Source organism: Aquarana catesbeiana, linkage group LG01 (assembly GCF_042186555.1).
Source record: "Aquarana catesbeiana isolate 2022-GZ linkage group LG01, ASM4218655v1, whole genome shotgun sequence".
Classification (NCBI taxonomy): domain Eukaryota; kingdom Metazoa; phylum Chordata; class Amphibia; order Anura; family Ranidae; genus Aquarana; species Aquarana catesbeiana.
Window position 1 is genome coordinate 634,407,668 of NC_133324.1, and position 23,894 is coordinate 634,431,561.

Genomic DNA, 23,894 nt, shown 5'->3' on the forward strand with positions numbered 1-23,894 from the left:
GTAGAATATATAAAAAATGGTTTAGAGGTGAGGACCCATAAAGGACTCCAACCATAGGAAGAACCAGCCCGGTAATTAGTAAAAAATGTAAAATAGAAAGATTGGGCTTTTAGAACAGTGATTTCTATGGATAAGTAAGTATATATCTCATGAATACAACTACCTTAATAGAAATATAGAATACAGGATCTGCCAAACAAGTGTGATAATCTTCCGTTATGCATATCTGTTTTTATACACATATGGGCCTTTAGCTGCCCTTTTGTTTTTGTTTGATTTTCAATTTTACATGTATTAATACATTTTTTATATTTCTATTAAGATGATAGTTGTATTTATGAGATATATGATTACTTATCCATAGAAATCACTGTTCTATTTTACACTTTTTTACTACTTACCAGGATGGTGCTTCCTATGGTTGGAGTCTATTTGACCCCTCCTTTATGGGCCCTCTCCTCTTAGCCAATTTGTATATACCTTTTTAACATCCTTCTTGGTTTAATCCTAGTTTACATTTTAATATGTTATAATTTTTCTAATAATTATTACTATTAAAAAAGTTGAAGGTTATATAGTGACAGTGAACAATATTATAGTATTTTAAAGGTGTCAGATTTTGTTAATATTACAGACTTTCTCAAATATAACAGTCATACACACATCTCTCTATCTCGTAAATCTATTTCATTCATTTGAAAAAGGTTATTGTATCTGGCTAGGGGCAACAAAGAAATACAAGTAAACAAGATATAACTCTTCAAGGGCATCAGCAGATAACAAAGTACATCATTAAATACATTATTTTGTATAGGGTTATAAATTAAAGTCAGCAATTCTCTTTTAAACTGGCATTACAATTTGACAAGAACTGACTAAAGAAATAGACAATAGACTTGATTTACCAAAAGAGAGACGGCTTACTTAGCAAAGTGAATAGTCACTGATCTCAGTAAAGGAGGTGGATCTGTGTTCATGTCAATTATTCAATAATGTGCCAAAAAAACTATTTTTTCAATTTCCTTCGCACATGACTGGGTATTCAAAGTGAACACAGCCTGACCTTATTTATCAAGCTCAGTGAACATTCTCTTCACTAAGTGAACAGTTACTCTTTTAGTTTGTCAACTCCAACATTTGTTTAAAAGAATGGAAAGCTTAGATCACAAGTGAGAAGACAGCAAATGGCCAGAGTGGTAAATGTGATTGCACAATTGCCATATATGCCAGTCATAAAATCATCATATGAGTGCTTCTTTTGTTCCCTGCATGATCTACATTTTCTCATTAGGCCCTAACATAAAAAATTAGGTCATTAGCGAATATAGACAAATACATTACCTTTCGCGCTGCTTGGGTTAAAGTGGTTGTAAAGACAGAAGGTTTTTTATCTTAATGCATTCTATGCTTTAAGATAAAAAAACCTTCTGTGTACAGCAGCCCCCTCAGCCCCCCTAATACTTACCTGAGCCCCATCTCTATCCAGCGATGTGCACGAATGCCTCAGCCATCCGGGACTCTCCCTCCTGATTGCCTGAGACACAGCAATGGTGCCATTGGTGCTGTCAATCAAAGTCAGTTATCCAATCAGGAGAGGGGGTGGGGCCAAACTGCGGCTCCGTGTCTGCATGGACACACAGAGCCGTAGCTCTGCTCAGGGGTGACGAAGCCACAACTTCCGTCTGGTATTTTCAAAGATCACCTAATATGCATACAGGGAATAATAGAGGCGTGCAATAGTGTAATTCCATTTAAAAAGATTTAAACTAAAAACGCATCACATTACACATTAAATATGTTTAAAAACCGCATTAAGCTGGGCTGGTGTGAAGGGGTAAAATGGTCACCTGTGTTCTGGTCTGCAGTCCCGACGTACGGTGTTTCCCCTGTCCCATTTTCTCCATTGCACTTCCTAGTTCCTTGTGCATCAGTCAGCCAAACTCCTCCTACCGGTTTTGTCACACCCCAGAGGAAGTCACGAGGTGTGACGAAACCGGTAGGAGGAGTTTGGCTAACTGATGCACAGGGAACTAGGAAGTGCTGTGGAGAAAATGGGACAGGGGAAACGCCGTACGTCGGGACTGCAGACCGGAATACAGGTGACCATTTCACCCCTTCGCACCAGCCCAGCTTAATGCGGTTTTTAAACATATTTAATGTATTTAATGTATATAATATATATATTTAATGTACATGGATATATGAAAATGGTAGTGGCATAAAGACACACATGCACACTGAAGTTGAACTGGATGGATTGGTTTCCTAAGTCAACTTTACCAACTATGTAATGCAAAATAATAATCATTTTTATTCAGCCATATAATTGTAATTTCTAAATCTCATTAGACTAAGCTAAAAAATTACTATTTTTAAAAGAGGATTGTTGTCTTCATTTAGGCTATAGATTTTTATAAAGCTCTGACAAATGCTATATACATTTCCCTGAGCCCAATGTACAGCCAAATTAGCACAGCTATGTGAAACTACTAAATGAGACAACCTATAGGTTATATCTAGTCTTCTTTAATTCTGACATTCTCATAATTGCTGCCGTGTGTGCATCACCATGGCAGCAAGTGAAACAGACAGAGTGGATGGAGATAAACATGATTCACTTCTGAATTGCTTTTTCAGCAGTTCTGCTGGTGCTTATAGCAGAAATTGTATTACATTTTAAAAGGTACGTAGTAAATGTTAAATACTTCTAATAAAGACTGAAGTAACCATATGATTTTATATATGTAACCACATTCTGTGCTGAATAATGGAAACTGAAACTAAAACCTGTATACTGTAGATAAAAAAAAAAAAAATGACTAGATCATAAACAAAAAATAGTAGCCATAGAGAAAAAATATATATAAGGCTTCTCCTTATTCAATAAGGCACTCAGACCATAAAAAATAAAAATTTGTGACAAACCACTCCACATGAAAAATACATACAGTATGTAAAAGTCTTCACTTCAGTGTTTAGAAAAACAAATGTAACATATTCTCTGCAACAAACACTAAGGGCTCGTACACACTATAAGAAAAATTTTCATCCAAAGAATTTTCATACGATTTATGTATAGTGTGTACACTTTCGACAGCTGATTCCAAACTTTCGTAAGAAAATTCCCGAAGGGACAAACTCCAAAATTTCTTGTACAGGAACAGATCAAACAATTTTTGTATAATGTGTACCTTTTTCATACGATTTTTGTACAAAAAAAATGATCAGAAACAATAAACGAAAAAAAAGCCTTTGTCAAACGAGAATTTTTGTACGAATTCTCGTTCATGGGTTCCGATTTGCTGTGAAACAATGAGGAAAATCTGACGAACGTTTGCCCGATATTCTTTTAGTGTGTACCCCACTTTAGGCTCGGCTCACATTGCCGCGACCTGAAAGTTGCGTGACTTACAGTGAGACTTTGCCACGTGACTTTACCGCGACTTTTGGCGCAACTTTGAAGCAACTTCATGGAATGCTTGTGTAATCTTCCTGTAATATCGGATCCAAATCACATCAATTAGGATAAGGCAACTTCCATTAAAGTCTATGGGCACAAGTCGGATAGAAGTCACCTTGAAGTAGTACAGGAACCTTTTCTAAAGTGAGAGCAACTTCAGTGCTAATTAAGACTGCTCCCATTGACTAAAATGGGATTTCACATGTCAGGCGACTTGGGGGTCTCACAAGTCAGATCCCAAATCGTGGCAGTGTGAACCGAGCCTAGAATGCCCATTTCACGGAAAACAGCCCACATCTTTAAACCTTTGGTCGCAAACTCTGAGTAAACTTCTTTTCACCACCCCTATGTCTTGATCAATAAAGTGCAGCCCACCACTAACTCATAGGTGTGCACTCACCAGCTAAAAATGCCCAAAACTAAACAGATTGAGCTCATATAGCATAAGATCTCACTTGAATGGATGGATTGGGGCCGTTCAGCATCTCCCCCTTCAACCTTCAATCCAGGTGTCTTATAGCAGCATCTCCTTGTTATACACATATGGATGACCCAAAAAAATATAAAAAATCAAATAGTGTAATACAGTACAGTAACACTTGTATTAAAAACTCTACGGGCTCACATAAAAACAATCTGTTGGGCTAGTCAACATATAGCTACGCAGCAATCCTCTTGGCAACTGTCAGCGTCTGTTACAATATACTCATGGCTGTTTACACAAAACCGGCTGCCGCCAATACACCACTCCTCCCTGCTAACATGTACAGATATATAGACCACGCCTCTAATGTGTTTCGTCAATTGAACGACTTTCTAAAAGGGTGGATTGTTTTTATGTGGATACATAGAGTTTTTAAAAGAGCAAGTACTTAACTGTATTACACTATTTGGTTTTTAATATTTTTAGGGGCATTCATATATGGATCAGGAACCAGAAGGGACATCAGCCAGGCAAGTCTTCAACAGGAACACAGAAGAAAGTCTAGATATGTTGACCAAGGCAAAGGCATAGACAAAATGAACCAGGCAGTTTAAATAGCCAGAAGGGGCTAGCTGAGGGCTTGTCTGACAAGCGGGAGGTGGTCAACAGGTGAGTCACTGTGGAACGATGAGTACTGGCAATTAACCAACAGCTGAGCAGCCTGAGCACAGAGAAGGGAGGGCTGAGAGCCCAGCCCTGACAGACGCTCAGTGCACCCAATTCATCCATCCAAGTGAGATCTTATGCTATTTGAGCCCAATCTGTTTAATTTTGGGCATTTTTAGCTGGTGAGTGAACACCTATGAGTTGATGGTGGGCTGCACTTTATTGATCAAGACACAATGGTGGTGATAATGTGCAAAGTTTACTCAGAGTTTGCGACCAAAGGGTTAAGGAAGGTGTGGACTGTTTCTATTAAATGGACGCTATAGAGTTGATTTACTAAAACCGGAGAGTGCAAAATCTGGTGCAGCTTGGCTCGGCTTCTAACTTCAGCTTGTTCACTTAAAGTGGATGTAAACCCAATGTCATCCTTTCTAAACTACTGCCACAGGGGTTATCTATAAGGATATACATGCCTCCTGCATGTATCTTTACCTGTCAAATGTCTCCCCTCTGTCTGTTATGAGAGCTGAAAAACTGCATATTCTGTGGGTGGGTCTGTTGTCTGGAGCTCAGTGGGTGGAGTCGTGATGTCAGTAGACTCCCCGCCCACCTCTACACTCCCCTTGTCAATATGCATTTTCTCCTGTGTATTTCTTACACTGAACTTCTGCTATGATCTCTAACATCCAGTGAAAAGACAGGAAAGTAACCACATGACTTCAGCATGCCCAATTATGCTGAGGTGTGGAACGTCCAATCCTGGCAGAGCAGCAGAAGAAAGGAGAGGGAGGGAATTAAAAAATAATGCATGTCTTAGAGCTCTTTCACATGGGGCGGATCAGTGATGATCCGCCCCGTGAACATCCGATTGCTCAGCGGGGATCGCTCCGCCGATCCCCGCTGAGCAGGAAAACCGTCACTGCACACTGTGCAGCGACGGACCTGTCAGAGCGCCGATCTCCCCTATGGGGGATCAGGTGACGACGGACCGTAGAATCCGTCGTCACCCGATCCGATCCAAAAACGGATGGAAAAGTAGGTTTTTCTTCCGTTACACTTTTTCAGATCGGAGCGGGTCGGATGTCAGCGGACATGTCACCGCTGACATCCGACGCTCCATAGACCTCCATGGAGTGTCCGTTCAGGTCCGCCTAAAAAACTGACAGGCGGACCTGAACGGACAGTCCGTGTGAAAGAGGCTTAGGCTAGTGCACAAGATATAAAAAAAATAAAAAGCAGATGATGCAGCGCAAAAATTAAAAACAGCAATATAAAGTCCGTGAATCAATCAATCCGACCGATCATGAGTGATGTGACATCATACTGACATCTCAGTAAATTTATATGATCCCTCCACCAATGTAAAGGATGGCCTCTCACATGTAGATGATTCACCGCAGATCCAGATTGGTCAAATAGCAGGACAAGGACGAGCACTAGGCAGCATAAGTCACTCTCCCAACATATGAGTTATATGAAATAGAAAGGGTACAACATAGTGCTCTCCATAGAATATACTTTTATTAGATAAAATAACAGGTGTTTCACTTACAAGTAAGGCATTCATCCAGTGCCGGATAATGTAGCGTGTATAGGAGAAGATGCGAGATGGCCGCGGGTGACGTCACGACGATGATGGAAGGAAGGAAGCTCTCAAACATTTGCTTTCGGAAATTCCGACAGCAAATGTCCGATGGAGCCCACACACGGTCGGAATTTCCGACAACAGGCTCACATCGAACATTTGTTGTCAGAAATTCCAACCGTGTGTATGCGGCATTAGTGTAACTTTTAAGGGCCCCTTTACCCTTCTCAGCTGTGGTGCATTCAGGAGATCTGGCAGCCAATTCATTTCACATAACATGTTAATTTGTGTACATTAACACAATTCCTCAGAGAGGATAATGCCGTGTACACACTATCTTAATTTCCGTGAGAAAAAACTTGGATGGTTTTTCCGACGGAATTCCGCTCAAGCTTGCCTTGCATACACACGGTCACACAAAAGTTCTCTGAACTTTCGACCGTCATGAACGCGGTGACGTACAACACTACGACAAGTCGAGAAAATTACGTTTAATGTTTCCGAGCATGCGTCAAATTGTTTCCGAGCATGCGTGATTTTTTGCGTGTCTGAATCGCATACAGACGAACACATTTTCGGATAGGAACTTTTCCCGACCGAAAAATAGAGAACATGGTCCCAATCTTTTCCTGGCTGGAATTTCGCCAGCAAAAGACCGATGGAGCATACACACGGTCGCATTTTCCAACAAAAAGCTCTCATCGGAGTTTTGCTGGCGGCATTTCCGATCGTGTGTACGCGGCATAAGTCTGGCTGGGCTTTAAATCATGTTTGATAATAATCACATGTATTTGATTTTAGCAACCAGAAGAACATTTTTTTTTGTTTTTTCAATGATTTTTGGAAATACACAGGACATAACATTTACCTCATTCGACATTTCATATGTCTCATTTGCATTTGCTGGCACATTGTCTGCATTTTCCTCGTGTCCAAAACCTTCTTCATTCTGAAATAAAAATTACATACATATGAGTGCATGCATCTGCATATTGCTAGCAGTAAACAAACTCATTATGTTTTATATAGTAAGTTATATAAGCAGACTTTTTTTCTCACAAATTTAGTTTTTAAAAGAACCTAGTGTAGGCAACCCTTTTTTAAAGCTGACCTTAAAGTGTTACAAAACCCTGCATTCACTATATCTGGTCTCCCATACTACACAGAACATGGAAACACAATTATTTTAGTAAATATAAACTGCTAAATACCTTTTTCTCATCAGTAGTATATACTATAGCTGTCTTGTGACTTCTATTAGTGTCTGGTTAAAGCTTGTAGGAGGAGTTTTCATTCTACTCTGACTGTCCTATGAGACTGCATGCCCCCTGACCCTCTGTCTGGACAGTGCTGATTGGCCCTGTGCTGATCACATGCACTATTCCAAGAAAAAAAATAAACACCAAACTGAACAAGTGCAGGGGGACTCCAAAGACTCTGTCTTATCAGGAGATGGATTGGGGACAGTGGAAAAAAGGGAGGATCAGAGAAGACAGGATCAAACAGCCTTTTTATTCAATGAGCAGGATTTACCCCTTAGTGAGTATAACAAGCATGCTTTAATGCATATACAGACTGATTTTACTGTTGCAGGTTTAGTAAAAATTTAAGATGACCTATAGCTGGCTTTAGTTACCTTTTTGGTTTCCAATTCCTGTCTTGTACCTAAACTGCAGGATCTCGCAGTATTGTCATACTGCACGTGAATGAGATGAAGCGCATGGTCATGCGCCTCATCTCGTGCATGCACGATATGAAAATTACACTCATGTGCTGGTAAAAAAAAATTCTCCTGAGATCTCAGGGGAAGGATTTTATTTTCCAACATAATTGTAATGCAATTTTTCAAAATGGCAGCATGGGAGTAGAGGTCCAGGCAGCACAGAGGAAGAACAAAAACTGATGAAAATGAAGATGAAAAAGTAACATGGACTTGCTTATTTCTCCCCTTTATATATTATTGTCGGCTTCACTTGGTTTGGGGGGGGGGGGGTGGAGAGGGTTCGCATCACTCTCCAGTGAGCCCCCTCATCACTTGCTTTAAGCCCGGGATCCGACACAAGCACCCCCTATTCACTTGAATAGATTGTGATCTGCAGGCGTACAGGGGCTTTAATGCCTGCCACAGCTGCAAAGCATTGCAGACATGACATGTTTACACCCCTGACCACTGCCTCTGCATCTAAAGGGGGTAGTGGTTGAGGGGCAGTAAAACCATGGCTCAATCATGAGGTGTTACTGCCCCCACATCACCTGTGACCAAGCCTTAATAGTGCAGCCAGTCAGTGTCTCAGATCACCACCACACCAGATACAGTGTCGCTAGACCAGTTTAGCTAGAATCAGACCAGAGCAGTGCGGCCAGCAATAGTTTTCCTGATCACTGCATACAGTTTAATGGAGCTGAGGATACTGGCATTAATCTCTTTAAAAAAAGTTGGGTCTTTTCGTTTATCTTGCCAAATGCTTCTGACATTTGTTCTACAAATGTTTTATTACTTAAATGAATTGATTACTGTGAGCAGTGACAAATTTTGCATTATCTTAGAAAAACAAAGAATTATGGAATGCTGGGTTTGTCCAAATATGTTATGCCAACAGTTAAAGGCATTAATGGAACCTAAATAAGGCTTTAGTTGAGATTACTTTTTCACTCCTGTAACAATTTGTTGGATGAATTATTAGTTTACTATTTTGGATACTCACAAGAAAAGTTGCAGAAAGATGCTTAATATGTTGGCTTTGTGAAAAATATCAGAGAAATAGAATGTGTAAGTCTGTGATTTATTTTAGGATATAGCACAGCAGTATAACTAACAGGATTAAACATGTCACATCAGTTCAGTTACATTTACAGCACAGTACAAAATATTGTGTTGATGTCAGAACTAGATTGTCCTTAAATATTAATTGATATATTGAGTGGTTGCCACATTGGCTTTGCTTGTTGGGTTTAGTGCAGCTACACACTGGAGATCTTCAGCTGTCATTGACCATGTATGGGCTTCTATTGTGTACAGGCATATTATAGGAATATAGGGTTACCCCCAAAGCATGCCTGCCCTTCCTAAGTTGAAAACTCTGTTAGATTAGCGTTAGGGACCACACTCTAAAGAGGTGCCTTGGCTCAGCAACGTGGCTTCACATACTGTATATTTGCAAAAGTATAAAGCAAAAGCCTATATTTTTAAATGCAAATTTTAGCCTTTGTTTTTGTGGTGACTAGCTGGTAAGTGTGCTGGGGAAAATTTTCTGTAATGTATTATTTTTAAAGGAGACCTGAAGTAACAAAAGTTCGGAGGCTACCTTTCTCTGATCAGCTTTTTCTGCTGCCAAAATCTTAGTGTTGCACGGTTTTGGTGTGGGGCACTTACATTTTTGGTGTGGAGAGTATTCTTTTTAGGATGAGTTGAGTATGTAGAATAAGGGTTATTTAGTGTTATGGCTTACATTCTTATGCACACTTTAGAAGTTAAATGTTGCAGGCTAAGTTTTTTAAGGGCACTCTTTTCTGGGGTGGGGTGGGCTTAAAATGTTAAAAGTTCTCTTTAATGCCCTGTACACGCGGTCGGATTTTCCGACGGAAAAAGTGCGATCGTATTGTGTTGTTGGAAATTCCAATCGTGTGTTGGCTCCATCGGACTTTTTCCATCAGAATTTCCGACACACAAAGTTTGAGAGCAGGCTATAAAATTTTCCGACAACAAAACCCGTTTGCGTAAATTCCGACCGTGGGTGGACAATTCCGACGCACAAAGTGCCACACATGCTCAGAATAATTTAAGAGACGAAAGCTATTGGCTACTGCCCCGTTTATAGTCCCGATGTACGTGTTTTACGTCACCGTGTTCAGAACGATCGTATTTTCCGACAACTTTGTGTGACCGTGTGCATTTTGAGCCAACATCCGTCGGAAAAAATCCATGGATTTTGTTGTCGGAATGTCCGATCGTGTGTACAGGGCATAAGAGTTATGTTAGTTAGGGGGTAGGTATTAAGGGCTTGATTTAGAGTTAGGTAGTAAAGCAGATTTCCCAAGAAAATAGGAAGGTCCCTCATCCCTAAACAGAAATAGCTTGCAGAGAACCATACAAAAAGTAATTGTTTAAAATCAAGTTAAAAAAAATACCTTGCCCTCTGCTTCTAAAGCGTCTAGGGGTGTGGGTGATGTAATTTTGCTCTACTGCTGCCTCCCAAGAAAGCTGGGTGTTTAAACTCTTTACAGGCTATGGACAGGTCAATGTTTATTCAAGAACAATGAGTCATCCACCAATCTGTGGTCACAGCAGAACCCACCATCAGATATCCTGCATCTCAGTAAAGGGTACATTCAGTGTACAGTGCAATGCTTCTGAGCAGAGGGAGGACTCAGATTTTTCAAAAAGTTATCAAATTTCTGTGGATAGTAATATGTACTTGTGCTTGATATTGCTCCCCTTCCACTCACCTGAGTTGCCTTAAACAGCAAGATTGTTGCCTAATGCCCTGTACACACGGTCGGACTTTCCGATGGAAAATGTGTGAACGGAGCGTGTTGTCAGAAATTCTGTCCGTGTGTGGGCTCCATCGGACTTTTTCCATCGGAATTTCCGACACACAAAGTTTGAGAGCTGGCTCTAAAATTTTCGGACAACAAAATTCGATCGCACATTTTCTGATCGTGTGTAGACAATTCCGATGCACAAAGTGCCACGCATGCTCAGAATCAAGCAGAAGAGCCGCACTGGCTATAAAACTTCATTTTTCTCAGCTCGTCGTACATGTTGTACGTCACCGCGTTCTTGACGTTCGTAATTTCCGACCAACTTTGTGTGACCGTGTGTATGCAAGACAAGTTTGAGCCGACATCCGTCGGAAAAAATCCAATGGATATTGTTGTCGGAATGTGCGATCGTGTGTACAGGGCATTAGTGTTGCTTCCGACTTATAAATTGCCCAAAGTGAGATCATCTCATTGAGGTGCAATAAGAATAACAGCTATTCATTGAAGCAATCAGAACATCGAGTCAGTCAGACCCGACACAGTACACACTCTTTTCCAAAGCGGAACAAATAATAGGGTCCAAAATTGTTATCCTACCAAAATCTCTAATTAATCTTCGAACACTGAACAACTAACATCACAAACTGTCGCAGAAGAAATAAGTAGTATGATGTATTATTAGGCTATTTTTATCTACCAAGTTTTTGTAATGTAAAAGAAAATCCACACAGAGCAGAAGGGCAATAGGCCAAAGGGAAGCCCAACATGACATATCTATTTTTGATATGTTGGGCTATAAATAACATAGTGTTCCTCCTTAAGCCCTAATTCCTCCAGCACCAACTTTCTTTGCGGCTCTGAAACATAATGTGAACAATTGCTAGCAGCTGCAAAAGTGCAAAAAGCTTCTGGAAGTTGTGAAAAGGTGTGTCACAATAAAACATTGCAAACTTTGCATGCTATACTTTAGGCCAGAGAAAACTTCCACCTATCATTAGGTAGGTCAGCAGGGTAGGAAAAATAGTGAGTGACCCGTCCCACCCTGGAAACAATCTTTCGGAACTACTGCCATCTGGCAGGAGGTTCAGAAATATGAAGGTGAGGACAAACCGACTCTAGAAAAGTTTCTTTCCAAGAGCTATCACGGCCCTAAATGGTAATTTTGAATATTATCATCTTGCTGTAAGTGACTTGGCTTTGTTGCTGTGGTAGGGGTTCCTTTTAGGCTTTTCATATTGGGGGGGGACGTAATTGTTCCCATGTATGCATGTTGAGGTTGTTATATGTTTACATATGTGTGGAGCTTCTTTAGAATTTCCTTGTAATTTGCATTGCAATGACAATAAAGTATTTATCTATCTTAACAAAAGGGCTAGATTGCTGGATTTGCTCCATAGACCAAATATTCCTAGCCCTGCCTTGACAAGGAGGGAGAGGATATAGGCTCGGTTCACACTGGTGCGATGTGAGAACTAGCGCGATTCCTGTGCGGATTCCCACATGGCATCTGACTCTCAGGCAGTTCATGCTACTCTTTGCGAACTGCTGTGAGCGTCAATAGAAAGTTAATGACACCCCCAAATCGGTTCGCAGAACGCAGTGTGAACTGCGGAATCGGATCGCATGGGTCTGAACACCCATGCAATCCGATTCCAGGGCGGACCAAAAAAAGGGTCCTGCACCATTTTGGTGTGAATGTGATGCGATTTCAGCCATACAAACTGTATGGCTGAATTCTCATTGCATGTGATGCGCACAGCAATGTGGTGTGAATCACATATGATGTCTGGGATCGCATGAGTGTGAACCCAGCCTTAAGCTTAAAAAGCGACTTTAGTAAAAATTAAACCTAGTACATTGCACTTGTGCATTAAAAATATATATTTTGTCTTTTAGGCAGACAAAGTGACATACAAAGTAAAATGCATTTCAAAATGTTATCCTAAAAAAAGCTGTTTTTATGGATAATGAACTGTATACCATTACATTGCTTGTCAATTAGTACTTGTCAGTTGATCAAAATCAAACTTAATGTACTCTATTACATTTCATTTTCTAGTTTCCATCGTACAGTGTATTCAGAGTATTTATATAATCTGATGTGAATCCCTCAGTTTAGTTGAAAGCAGCCTTAAAATGGATGTAAAGACGATTCATGAAATTTGAGCTGGGCACATATAGCTGCAGTGTTTTCTTATCTCTCTCTGTGTCCCTTAGCTGTCTCTTGCTCCGTAGTTCTGTTATCAGCCTGATAACTTCTCACATGTTCTCCGAGTTGGGAGAAAGAAGTTTGTGTCGTTACTATAAATAGATTAGCAGTCAGCTTGCCGTCTAAGAGCAGAGCTCTGCACATTCCTTCCTTCCTTCCTTTGCCAATGAGGAAAAGTGCTGTGTGCCTTTCCTCCAGTCAGCTGTCTTGGCTGTATGCCAATATTCCACTCCCAGTGCTTACCAGGAAGAGAAAAACTTTAACACAAAGAGCACTTTCTAAAGGATATATACAGCTGAAGACAGCAGATATACATGTAAAACCTATGTAGGGAGATTTGTTTCATCCCTGTGTATCATCTGAGGCTGTTCACTTCACGGGGTATATGTGAAGGTTTACATGCACTTTAAGTTTGATTATCTAAATCCTCAGGATGAGCACAAGACAATTCCTAGTGATAGTTAAAGCAGTAAGAAAAATGCAATACATTGCAATGTTGACTAGATTGCAGTGTTCGATGGTTTGTCTCATCCCTCTAACTGCCAAGCTGGACAGCTTGATTTGGTAAAAGGAACTAAAAAAATAAATTAAAGGAAGAAGGTGGTGTTAGTCGTAGTAATTTGTCTTCAGCGAGTATATAATTAAGTAGAGTGGGTACACAATAATAAGTAACATGAATCATCTTTCTTTGGTTAAGCCTTCTCAGTATATTGCATACACAGCACAATTACACCGATGGATGGATAATGTTTATGAAATAAGTTTCCTAACAAACACCCTGGATGCTGCAAATTAAAATTTTCCCCTGCTCCTGATCTGATACTGAATAGGAAGTCTAGCTTATTCCATATTGCTTTTAATCATAAAAACATCAGAACTAATAAATATGTGTTGATTTCCAATTGAACATACTGCATACAGTAATTACATAACAGATTAGGTCAAACATTTTATATGCAAGTTTGTAACTGATCTGTTCAACTTTATACCATATGACCATTATTCTTCAATAGCATTATATGTTCCCAAGCAAAAAGTCATTCCTGACTGGGAGGTCTGTAAATGTTCATATAATGTTAATGCATGTCAAGACCCAGATTTGAACCTGCAACCTCTGCTGTGTCTGGAAATACCTCTTCTTGCTGAGCCACCTGAGATGCTGAATAGTGCTCTACCTGATTCCTTAAACAGCCTTACCTTGTCTCTTGTTTCTCTTGAACCCTTTGCTTCTCCCATGAACTTCCTATTTAAGCCATTCCTTTGAACTTCCTGTTTGTCAGATTATTGAGCTCTCTCTAGCCAAGATCTCGCTGTTGTCGCTCCTGCTGCTGTTCAAATCTTTGCTACCGCTCGTTACTGACCTTTGGCTTGTTCCTCAACTACGCTTCTGCATGATCCCAAACTGCTACCACTTGTTGTTTAGTTTGTTCTTCGACGCACACTTCTGCTCAGGGCTGTTGCAACTATAAAGCAGCTCAGGCAGCCACCAAACCTTCTGTATTAGCCAGGACCTTGCCGGGATTTGATGTAAGTCCCAGTGAATCCACGCTGAATCCTTGAGCAGTACCAAGTGTCGGAACAAATTCTGGCGTGCTAGTGTGGACACCAGTGTCACCCGCTCTGCAGATTGTGTGGAGTGTTTGGTGTCCCACACACTGTAGAGTGGACTGAAGCCGCATGCCTCCTCCTCAGCTCTGATGTATTCCTGTACATAGAAAGGGGGAGCCAGGGAGCAGGAGAGACACTTCTGTGCATTGGGGGGGACTTAGAGGATACTGTATGTCTGAGGGGGAGTTTTGGGAGAAGAGGGGACTTGTGCTAGAAGGCGGATTGGATATGAAGTCTGTGCCCCCCCCCCCCCCCCCAGAACAAGTCCTCTCTCCTCCCAAAGCACCACCTAGGACATACAGTATCCTCTTAGTCCCCCCCAAGATAAAGAGATACACAGGGGACAAAAATTGGCATTTGGTACACTGGCAAACACATTACATTTAGTCCGGATTTGTGGGCTTTTGTCCTTATCTCAGGAAGGTCCCACAAAAGCAGCACAGTTGGGAAGTATTGTTGATTGATTTGTATTAGAAGGGGGGGAGGATTTTGTGTTTGGAGGAAGTTTTTTTACTGGGAAGGGGGGACTTGGGTGGGAGGATTTAAGACAGAACTAGCCAGTGGACTTGTGCTGGCGTGGGAAATTAGGGGGAAAGAGGATTTGTGTTGGGAGGAGATTTGGGGGGTGGTGTATTTGTTCTGGGATGAGGATTTGTATTGGGAGGGGGTATTAAGGAGGTGGAAAATTTGTGCTGGGAAGAGGGATTTGGGGAGAGAATTTTTGCTGGAAATAGTGAAAAGATTTACACTGGGAGGAAGATCTGTGCTAGAAGAGCAATTGGGGTGAGAGGGATTTTTTGCTGGGAGAAGACATTTGGGGGGGGGGGGATATGTTGTGCTGGGAAGAGGGGGTGGTTGGGGGGGATTTGTGCTGGGGGTATTTGAAGAGGGGGAATTCTGTGGAAGAGGATTTGAACTAGAATGGGGGAAGGTTGTGCTGGGAGGGAGGATTTGGGGGGGGGGGGTTGAAGAGGACTTATTGTGAGAGGGGTATTGGAGGGAAGGAGGATTTGTGCTAGGAGGGAAAGAGGATTTGTGTTAGAAGGGGGGATGGAGAAGTGTGGGGATAAGTGCTCGGATGGGGAAGAAGTGGGGATTGTGCTTAGACTGGGAATTTGGGGAGGGTAGAGGGGGACTTGTCCTAAAGGAAGGGGAAATAAGATTTGTGTTTGGGGGGGGATTTGTGCTGGAGGGGGGAGGTGTACAATTTAGTGTGAGTGGATATTGTTTTGCTTTTACAAAAACAAAAAAAATGAATTGTGAGATGCAACACTTAGAGGCGCCTGTCCCTTCTTTTCTTGTTTACAGATCACTATCTGCCCTGTTTACAAAACACAGGCACAGAAAGGGACGGTCTCTTCTCTCCTGGACCCCTTTTCGGTCCAGTGAGAGAAGAGATCAGACACAGTGAGTAAAAGCAGCACACAAACACAGTAAAACGCTTAGGCAAATTTAACCCCCTGACCCCCCCCAGTTAACCCTTTCACTTTCCTGTCACAGTGTCATTAGGTACAGTGTACAGATTTTTTACTGATCACTGTATTAGTGTTACTGGTGATGCTAGATAGCATTAGTGTCAATCCCAGATAGTGTCAGTTTGCCCGACACATATTTCCTAATACATTTTAAACCCCTGATCGCCCCCCCAGTTAACCCTTTCACTGCCCTTTTACAATATCATTAGTGCAGTGTACAGATTTTTCTGTTCGCTGTGTTCGTGCCATGGGTGGCACCAGATAGCGTTAGCGTCAGTTTGCCCATCACATATTCATTATCACATTAAACCCTTTGATTGCCAGTAACACACACACACTATAAACCTACATTACTAGTATAGTGTCTGAATGGATCAATATCTTTGAGCAGATCAGAACTATACTAGCGTCCCCATAAAATACTGTCCACAAAAATGCAGATTTAGCAGAATCAGCCCTGACACCTGCCAGCACCTGTGTTTAGCCCCTCCACCCCTCCCCCCAACAAGTGTAGTGTCAGTAGATCACTGTCACGTTTGATACACAGTACACAAAACCGCAGCATTAGCAAGATCAGGCCTGATCTCTGCTAGCACTAGCTGGTAAACTGTATTTGTAGTGGTTCTGTAGTGGTCCTGAACAGCCAGGTGCTTTTTTACCCTCAACTCGCCCTAGGTAGCTATAAATTTAGTGGCCAAAATGTCCTATGGAAGGTACACTAGTAAAGAGGCCTACAGAATTTTGAGCATGTCAGATGAGAGCGATGGAAAAGCCTCACTGACAGAATCAGGCTCAGAATACGAACCTGCAGAGAACAGTGGAACACTGACAGATAGCTCAGATAATGGAGTAGAGGTCCCTTCTAAGGCCAGGCATACCCGACCCCGTGCCAAGGTTGCTGAGGTGGTAAAATCGCATGATGATTCCTGTATGCAGCAGAGTGCCAGTACTAGCTCCACTGTACCTTTTGGGGAACTGGCGAGTACCAGTGGCATGGTACATCCTAGTCTTAGAAATACCAGCACTGCAGTAACACTTTGTGATGTGGTGAGTCCCATAAGTGCAGTCCAAGTGGTGGCCAGCACAAGTAGCGTCCCGCAGCCACCAAGAATTTGAACACCCGTAGAGCCTATAGTGTCCTTCCTGATGTGCTTGCAAATCCTGATTGGCAGCTCACAGATTCTGCAACACCCATACTTCCCTCATTCACCGGCCAACCCAGAATTGAGATGGAAATAACAGCTTTAACTCCCCTTGGTTTTTGGAGCTGTTTTTCACAGATGGTCTGTATCAATTTTATTTATTTATTTGAGGTACATATATAGCGCCATCAAATTACACTGCGCTTTACATATACATTGTACATTCACATCAATCCCTACCCTCAAGGAGCCTATAATCTAAGGTCCCTAACTCACATTCATACATACTAGGGACAATTTAGACAGGATCCAATTAACCTGCCAGCATGTCTTTGGAGTGTGAGAGGAAACCAGAGTATAGAGAGGAAACCCACGCAGGCACAGGGAGAACATGCAAAGTCCAGGCAGGTAGTGTCATGGTTGGGACTTGAACCAGTGACCCTTCTTACTGCTAGTTGAAAGTGCTATCCACTACACCACTATGCCGCCCAATCAATCAGTTTTTATGCCCATCAACTTATCGCCGCCAACCTAAATTCTTTCCTTGTCAGATCAGTCGAATGGAAACCTATCACTGTTTCTGAATTTAATATTTTTTTGGGCCCAACCCCCAACATGGGCATTACTAAAAAGAATGAGTTGCGGTCATATTGGTCCACAGACCAAATTGATTATATAACTATGTTCTCTGCTGCCATGACCAGGCATAGATACGAGAATATAATGCGATTTATGTATTTCAGCAACAATGAACTCTTCTATCCTTGGGGTGACCCTGTATATGATTGGCTTCTCAAAATTCAGTCCCTCATAAATCACTTTACCCAAAAATTTGCAGACTTGTACACGCCCCAACAAACTGTCTGTGTAGATGAGTCCCTCGTTAATTTTTCTGACCACCTTGCTTTCAAACAGTTTCTCCCCAGCAAGCGTGGCAGATATGGGGTCAAAATGTATAAGCTCTGTGAGAGGGCAACAGGCTAGGATTTCTGGATTTACGAAGAAAAAGTCACGCGGAGTTCCGTACATGCCCAGGCTACATAGGGAGATGTGGCAAGATTGTTTGGGACTTGGTGTCACCCTTATGGGATGTATTTAGTCCTGTCTTCCATTAATGCAGATACAACAATCTAAATTGCAACAGCGACTGGTGTTGTTGAAGAGCCCCTCTGTATTAACGACTACAACCTTAACATAGGAGGGGTTGACTTCAATGATCAGATGATGGCCCCGTACTTAATTTCCCATAAAGCCAGATGCTGGTACAAGAAAGTGTCTGTATATTTATTTCAATTGGCCGTGCTTGATGCTTTTGTACTATACAAGTGGATCCTTCCTAAAATTTCAGGAAGAGATCACCACAGCCCCTTTGCATCCAGAAGGTGCTGTGGCCAAATTTCCCAATCCAGATGCAAGGAGCCAGCTGCATGAGAGGAATTTTCCGGGTGTCCTCTTTGGTACCCTGACCCAAAGAACACATAAAAAAAGATGTGTCTTTAGAAGACGCGGATTTATGCTTGACACCCATTATTTTTTGTCCCTCCTGTCCTGGCCAACCTGGTCTCTGCCTCAAGGACTGTTTCTGTCACTACCACACACTAGTGGAGTATTAGTATAGGGTACAGCACGGCACAGTCTAAGGCACACTTTCACACAGGGTCTCAAAAGATGTTAGATAGTCTATAGTATGAATATAGTATTTTGAGAGACCCTAGCCTGGAAAGTTTACAGTTTTTTACAGTTACAGGAAAGTTACAAAAAAGTAAAAAAATAAAAAAACATAAAAATTGAAAAGAAAAAATAAATAAATAAGCAAAAGATTGTTGTCGTTTAATCCTGTCTAGTTAATGCTCTGTTGTTACTGTGTTTTATTGGTAACGGTTGTTTGCTTTGCAGGAATGCTATTCATCTGCAGCATTGATCTGTTTATTCTGATAGCAGCAGGGTGTGCTTTCAGAATACATACGTCAGTGATTGCAGCGCTGTAGGAGGAGATTTCTCATCCCATTTAAAAAAAAAAAAAATATATATATATATATATATGCCGAAGCATGGGGCCTGGGGTGGTCAGTTTGGTAATCGCCCTAATCTACAACATATATTTTTTTCACTTTTTTGGCAGAGATTTCTTCATCCACATCGATCAATGTAAATGGAGGAATTTGTTCTATTTTTTCCTTAAGCCCATTGACTTAATGAAAAAAAATTGCATTGCATGTATGCCCATCATTAGAAGTGGGTGGATGCAGGGCAGTATATTCTAATAGTGGGCATACCACTAGAGTTGTCACCTCATCCCTTTAAAACCGAACACAAATTAATTACACAGGCTGTGGCTGATTAAGGTGGTAATAAAACTCACTTGGTGCCTTATCTGCATTAAATTAGCCTCAGAACCTGTGTAAGTCACATGTGTTCAGGTTTAAATGGATGAGGTGGCAACCCTACATACCACACACTTTTTCTGACAGAGGTTTCTTCATCCACATCAATCAATGTGAATGGAGGAATCTGTTAGGTTCTCTTTTTTTATTCAGCCCACAGGCTGCAAGAAAAAAAAAAGAACATTACAATATATGCCCAACAAGGACCAGCAATGTACTGGTATGTCACAGGACTTTGAGTGGTTATACTGGAATGATGGCTGCAGGTGTAGGCATCATCTTGGTATTGTTTTATTCAGACAGCAGTCAGATTTCATGTAAAAATAATTAGCTGCTACATTGTTTTTACAAGCTGTGGGAGTGGGGACCCCCCCCCCACTCCGACTGCCTTCCGCGGTTTTCTCAGGCTCTCCTGTCCCACCGGGGAACTCCAGAATGCAGCCGGCAGTTCCGCCAGCTGACCATTGAGCTGATTGGAGACCAATCATCTCTATGGCCTAAGAAACCGCAAACTACGAGCATTTTTCTGTATATAAACAGCGCATTTTTAAATAGGGAAAGCATCTGATCACACCGATCTTGGTGTGGTCAGATGATGTAAGGGCAGATCTAAATTCTAATAGATCCAAGATTTTTCAGAAAAAAAGAGTACCTGTCACTGTCTATTGCTATTACAGGGTATATTTACATTCCCTGTGATAACAATAAAAGTGATTAAAAAAAATGAAAGGGACAGTGTAAGAAAAAAAGAAAGGCGAAATAATAACAATAATAACAAAAGTTTAAGCACCCCTGTCCCCCTGTGCTTGCACGCAAAGGCAAACTCAAGCATCGGTCTTGTGTTGTGTGTAAACAGCAATTGCACCATGCATTTGAGGTATCGCTGTGAACGTCAGATTGAGGGCAGTAATTCTAGCACTAGACTTCCTGTGTAAATCTAAAGTGTTAACCTGTAAAAGGCTTTTAAAATTGTATATAGCTTGTCGCCTGCTGCATGGGCGTGCACAATTTTAAAGCATGTCATGTTTGATATCTATTTAAAGAAAAAAGAAACAGCAGCACATCCAGAGGTACCGATTGTCACGTAACTCTATGTTGGCGTCTTTGGTGTTACCACGGTAATCAATATAAAGGCAATCGGTACCTCTGGATGTGCAGCCGTTTCTTTTTTCTTCAAGTTTACCACGTAGGCGGGCCAGGGGTGGCACTCAGAGAGGTTTTTATTCAGGCTTCATATATGCACCTGGAGCAGCGGTTCTTTTTCTTTGGACTTTGATATGTATTTACTCTGCGGAAGATTTTTTTGTACATTACCAAATAATTGGGCAATATATTGTTTTTATTTGTATTAAAATTTTCAAAAAAGTATATTTTTCCAAACAACTTGCATTTGAAAACTGCTGAGCAACACTGTGTGACAAAATAATTGCAACATCCCCAATTTTTTTCTGCGGGGCCTCTGCTTTAAAAAATATATAAGGTGAAATTTTTTAATGTAAACAAAAAGTGTCAGAAAAGGTGTGGCCTTCAAGTGGGTAGAAGAGTGGGTCATGTGTGGCATAAGCTTCTAATGTTGGGCATAAAATGCCAAGAAAGCACACCCCCCCCCCCCCCCCCCCCCATGACCCCTTTTTGGAAAGTAGACACCGAAAGCTATTTGCTGAGAGGCATGTTGAGCCCATAGAATATTTTATATTTTGCCACAAGTTTCTAGAAAATGACAAACTTTTTTTTTTTTTTTACACAAAGTTGTCACTTAAATGATATATTGCTCACACATGCCATGTGTATATGTGGAATTTCTCCCAAAAATACATTCTGCTGCTTCACCTGAGTATGTAGATAGCACATGTGAAACATTTTGGCAGTCTAGCCATGTACAGGACCCCAAAATCCATTAAGCACCTTCATGCTTTTAAAAGGCGTTATTTCCTCATTACACATCCTGACTACCCATCACAGTTTTGGAGGCCCTGACATGCTAGATAGCGATCCCCCTCCCCCCAAATGTCTCAGAAAGTAGACACACGAAGCCATTTGCTGGGAGGCATGTTGAGCCCATGGAATTGATATATATATATATATATATATATATATATATATATATATATATACATATATATATATATATATATATACATATATATATATATATATATATACATATATATATATATATATATATACATACATATATATATATATATACATATATACATATATATATATATATATATATATTTATTTATTTATTTTTTTGCCAAGTTAAAATGACAAAAAAATTCTGCAAGGGGCTGCCAAAGATTTGATCCATCTATGGGCAGGCTTGTTGTACTCCATAGATCAACTTCAGCACAACCAGCCTTTGGATTTTTTGCATGCAAAGACTTCCGTCAGCTATAGGTGCTAGCAGCGATCATTGTGTTCTGCTGGCAGGGAAGGTTCTCTGTCGGCAGAACACAATAGCCCTGCAGGAAAAATTGAGCGAAAATGGCATCATCTATGCCTTGCTTTACATGCCAAAAATTGGACATGCACCATTTTTGGCAATGCAGCCGATGTCCCACTGCAATTCAGGTGCATTGTCTTAGTGCATTGGGGTATCGCTGGTCTAGTAACCCATGTAACGCGCAGTGCCGCATGGTGCAGAATGCGTGTAGTAAGTAATGCGTAAAGTAATGCGTGAGGCAAGCAATAGTTTTAAAAAGAAAGTTAATTTACTAATACACATGATGACCACCTGATCTGGCAATGATTTTACAACAGTTGGTATTTACTGTTGCTGGTACTTGGTGATTGGCCCAGCACTATCACATAGAGCTTACACAGAATCTGAACAAGTGCTGAACAGAGCAGTGAGGGAGGTGAAGAAAATGTGCCACTCTTAAGGGGGACAAAAAAAATGTGTTCTTGTAATCATGTCAATCCTCAAAACAGCACTCTCCTCGGCATGCTCATCCAAAAGCATTTCTCCATGCTACAACCTGAACTAGCTAGAGACTAAACAGATCAATATAAGCTCACAAGCAATTATACACACAAAATCTATATTTCTGTGTGTAAAGTGTTTATGTATAGATGAACCACAAAAAAAAAAAAAACCCTTATCTTTGAAAACATATTGAAATAATAAATTGTTATTTTCCGTGACATGTTTTGATCATGCTGTGATATTCTAGTTTTTTTACCATGGTCTACATGTTTAAATCAGATATTTTAATAGTAATCTCACTAATTTGATTCTAAAACTCCAGTAGTTTAACGTAAGCCTTATGAACCTCATCCTGCCAATACCACGTATCAATATACAGTATAAAATGTAAGTGTACCTAAACCAAACCTTGTTTTTTGTAATTATGTCTTGCATAGAGACTGGGTATTTGAACATCCTTCTAGTTATGGATAAATCTGCCCAGTATCAATTCACAAAGTGTTTAGTGAATATTGTTTAAAATTTGGCAAAACCAAACCTTGAGGTGAACCCTAAAGTCGGGGGAGGGGGGGACTTGGGCAAATTTTTTTTTTATTTTTTTTTTTTTTAGGGCTAACAGCAAACTACTGAAAGAAAAAAAAAATACATGAGAAGATGGGCACAGATATAGGAAAAAATGTAATAATGCAAAAAAAAGTTAAAAAAAAAAAAAAAAAAGTGGGGAGAGGGTCTTTTTATGTGACTGAAAAACACAACATGAATAGACCTTTGATTTTATTCAACCTTACCAACATGCTTTGGAGTGTCTTAAAACTGCATGTGGTATTACAGAACAATAACATTTTCATAGATAGTCACAGCAACAGCGTAACTGGAAGCACATATTCGGCTGTGGAATTGATCTTTAAAGGGGGCTTCCAGATTATGATAAGCCCCCTGCCTGCAAACCACCACAGCCACTGGGAAAAAGTTGTAGGGAAGAGACCCGAGTTCTCATCAGCATGGGGGCAGGGTACTTTTCAGGAGGGGGGTTTTATATTTTTTTATCGGGAATGTTTTATAGCAGAACGTAAAAAAAATATATATTTTTTTCATAATGGTCAGTCTTTTTTTGTTTATAGAGCAAAAAATAAAAACCGCAGAGGTGATAAAATACCCCCAAACGAAAGCTCTATTTGTGGGGGAAAAAAAATGAACAATCAATATTATTAGGGTACAGCATCGCGCGACTGCGCAATTAAGTTAAATTAACGCAGTACCATATTGCAAAAAATGGCCTGGTCAAGAGGGGGGTGAACCTTCCAGGGCTGAAGTGGTTAAAGGAGGAACTGTATTTTCTTTTTTTGTGGTGGGTTCAACTATTAATATCTACAGAAAACTGTCATCTAGGATAAGGGTCTGGTTTAGATGGGAAAGGGAATCTGCTCTGTTTACTTACAAAAAAAGGCTGGAAGCTGTCACTTTTCCAGAAAAATAAACACATTATTTTCTTTCAAAGTTTCGTGCTTGGCCCGTGCATTGATAGAA

At 40.7% G+C, this 23,894-nt stretch overlaps 1 protein-coding gene across 1 annotated transcript in view; it reads right to left on the reverse strand.

The window, feature by feature from the left end:
- SNCA (synuclein alpha) overlaps positions 1–23,894 on the reverse strand; it is a 145,230-nt gene that overhangs the window by 6,411 nt on the left and 114,925 nt on the right. The window contains exon 6 of the mRNA XM_073601040.1: positions 7,004–7,084. Coding sequence (XP_073457141.1) covers positions 7,004–7,084 — 81 coding nt within the window. The remainder of the gene's footprint in view (positions 1–7,003; positions 7,085–23,894) is intronic.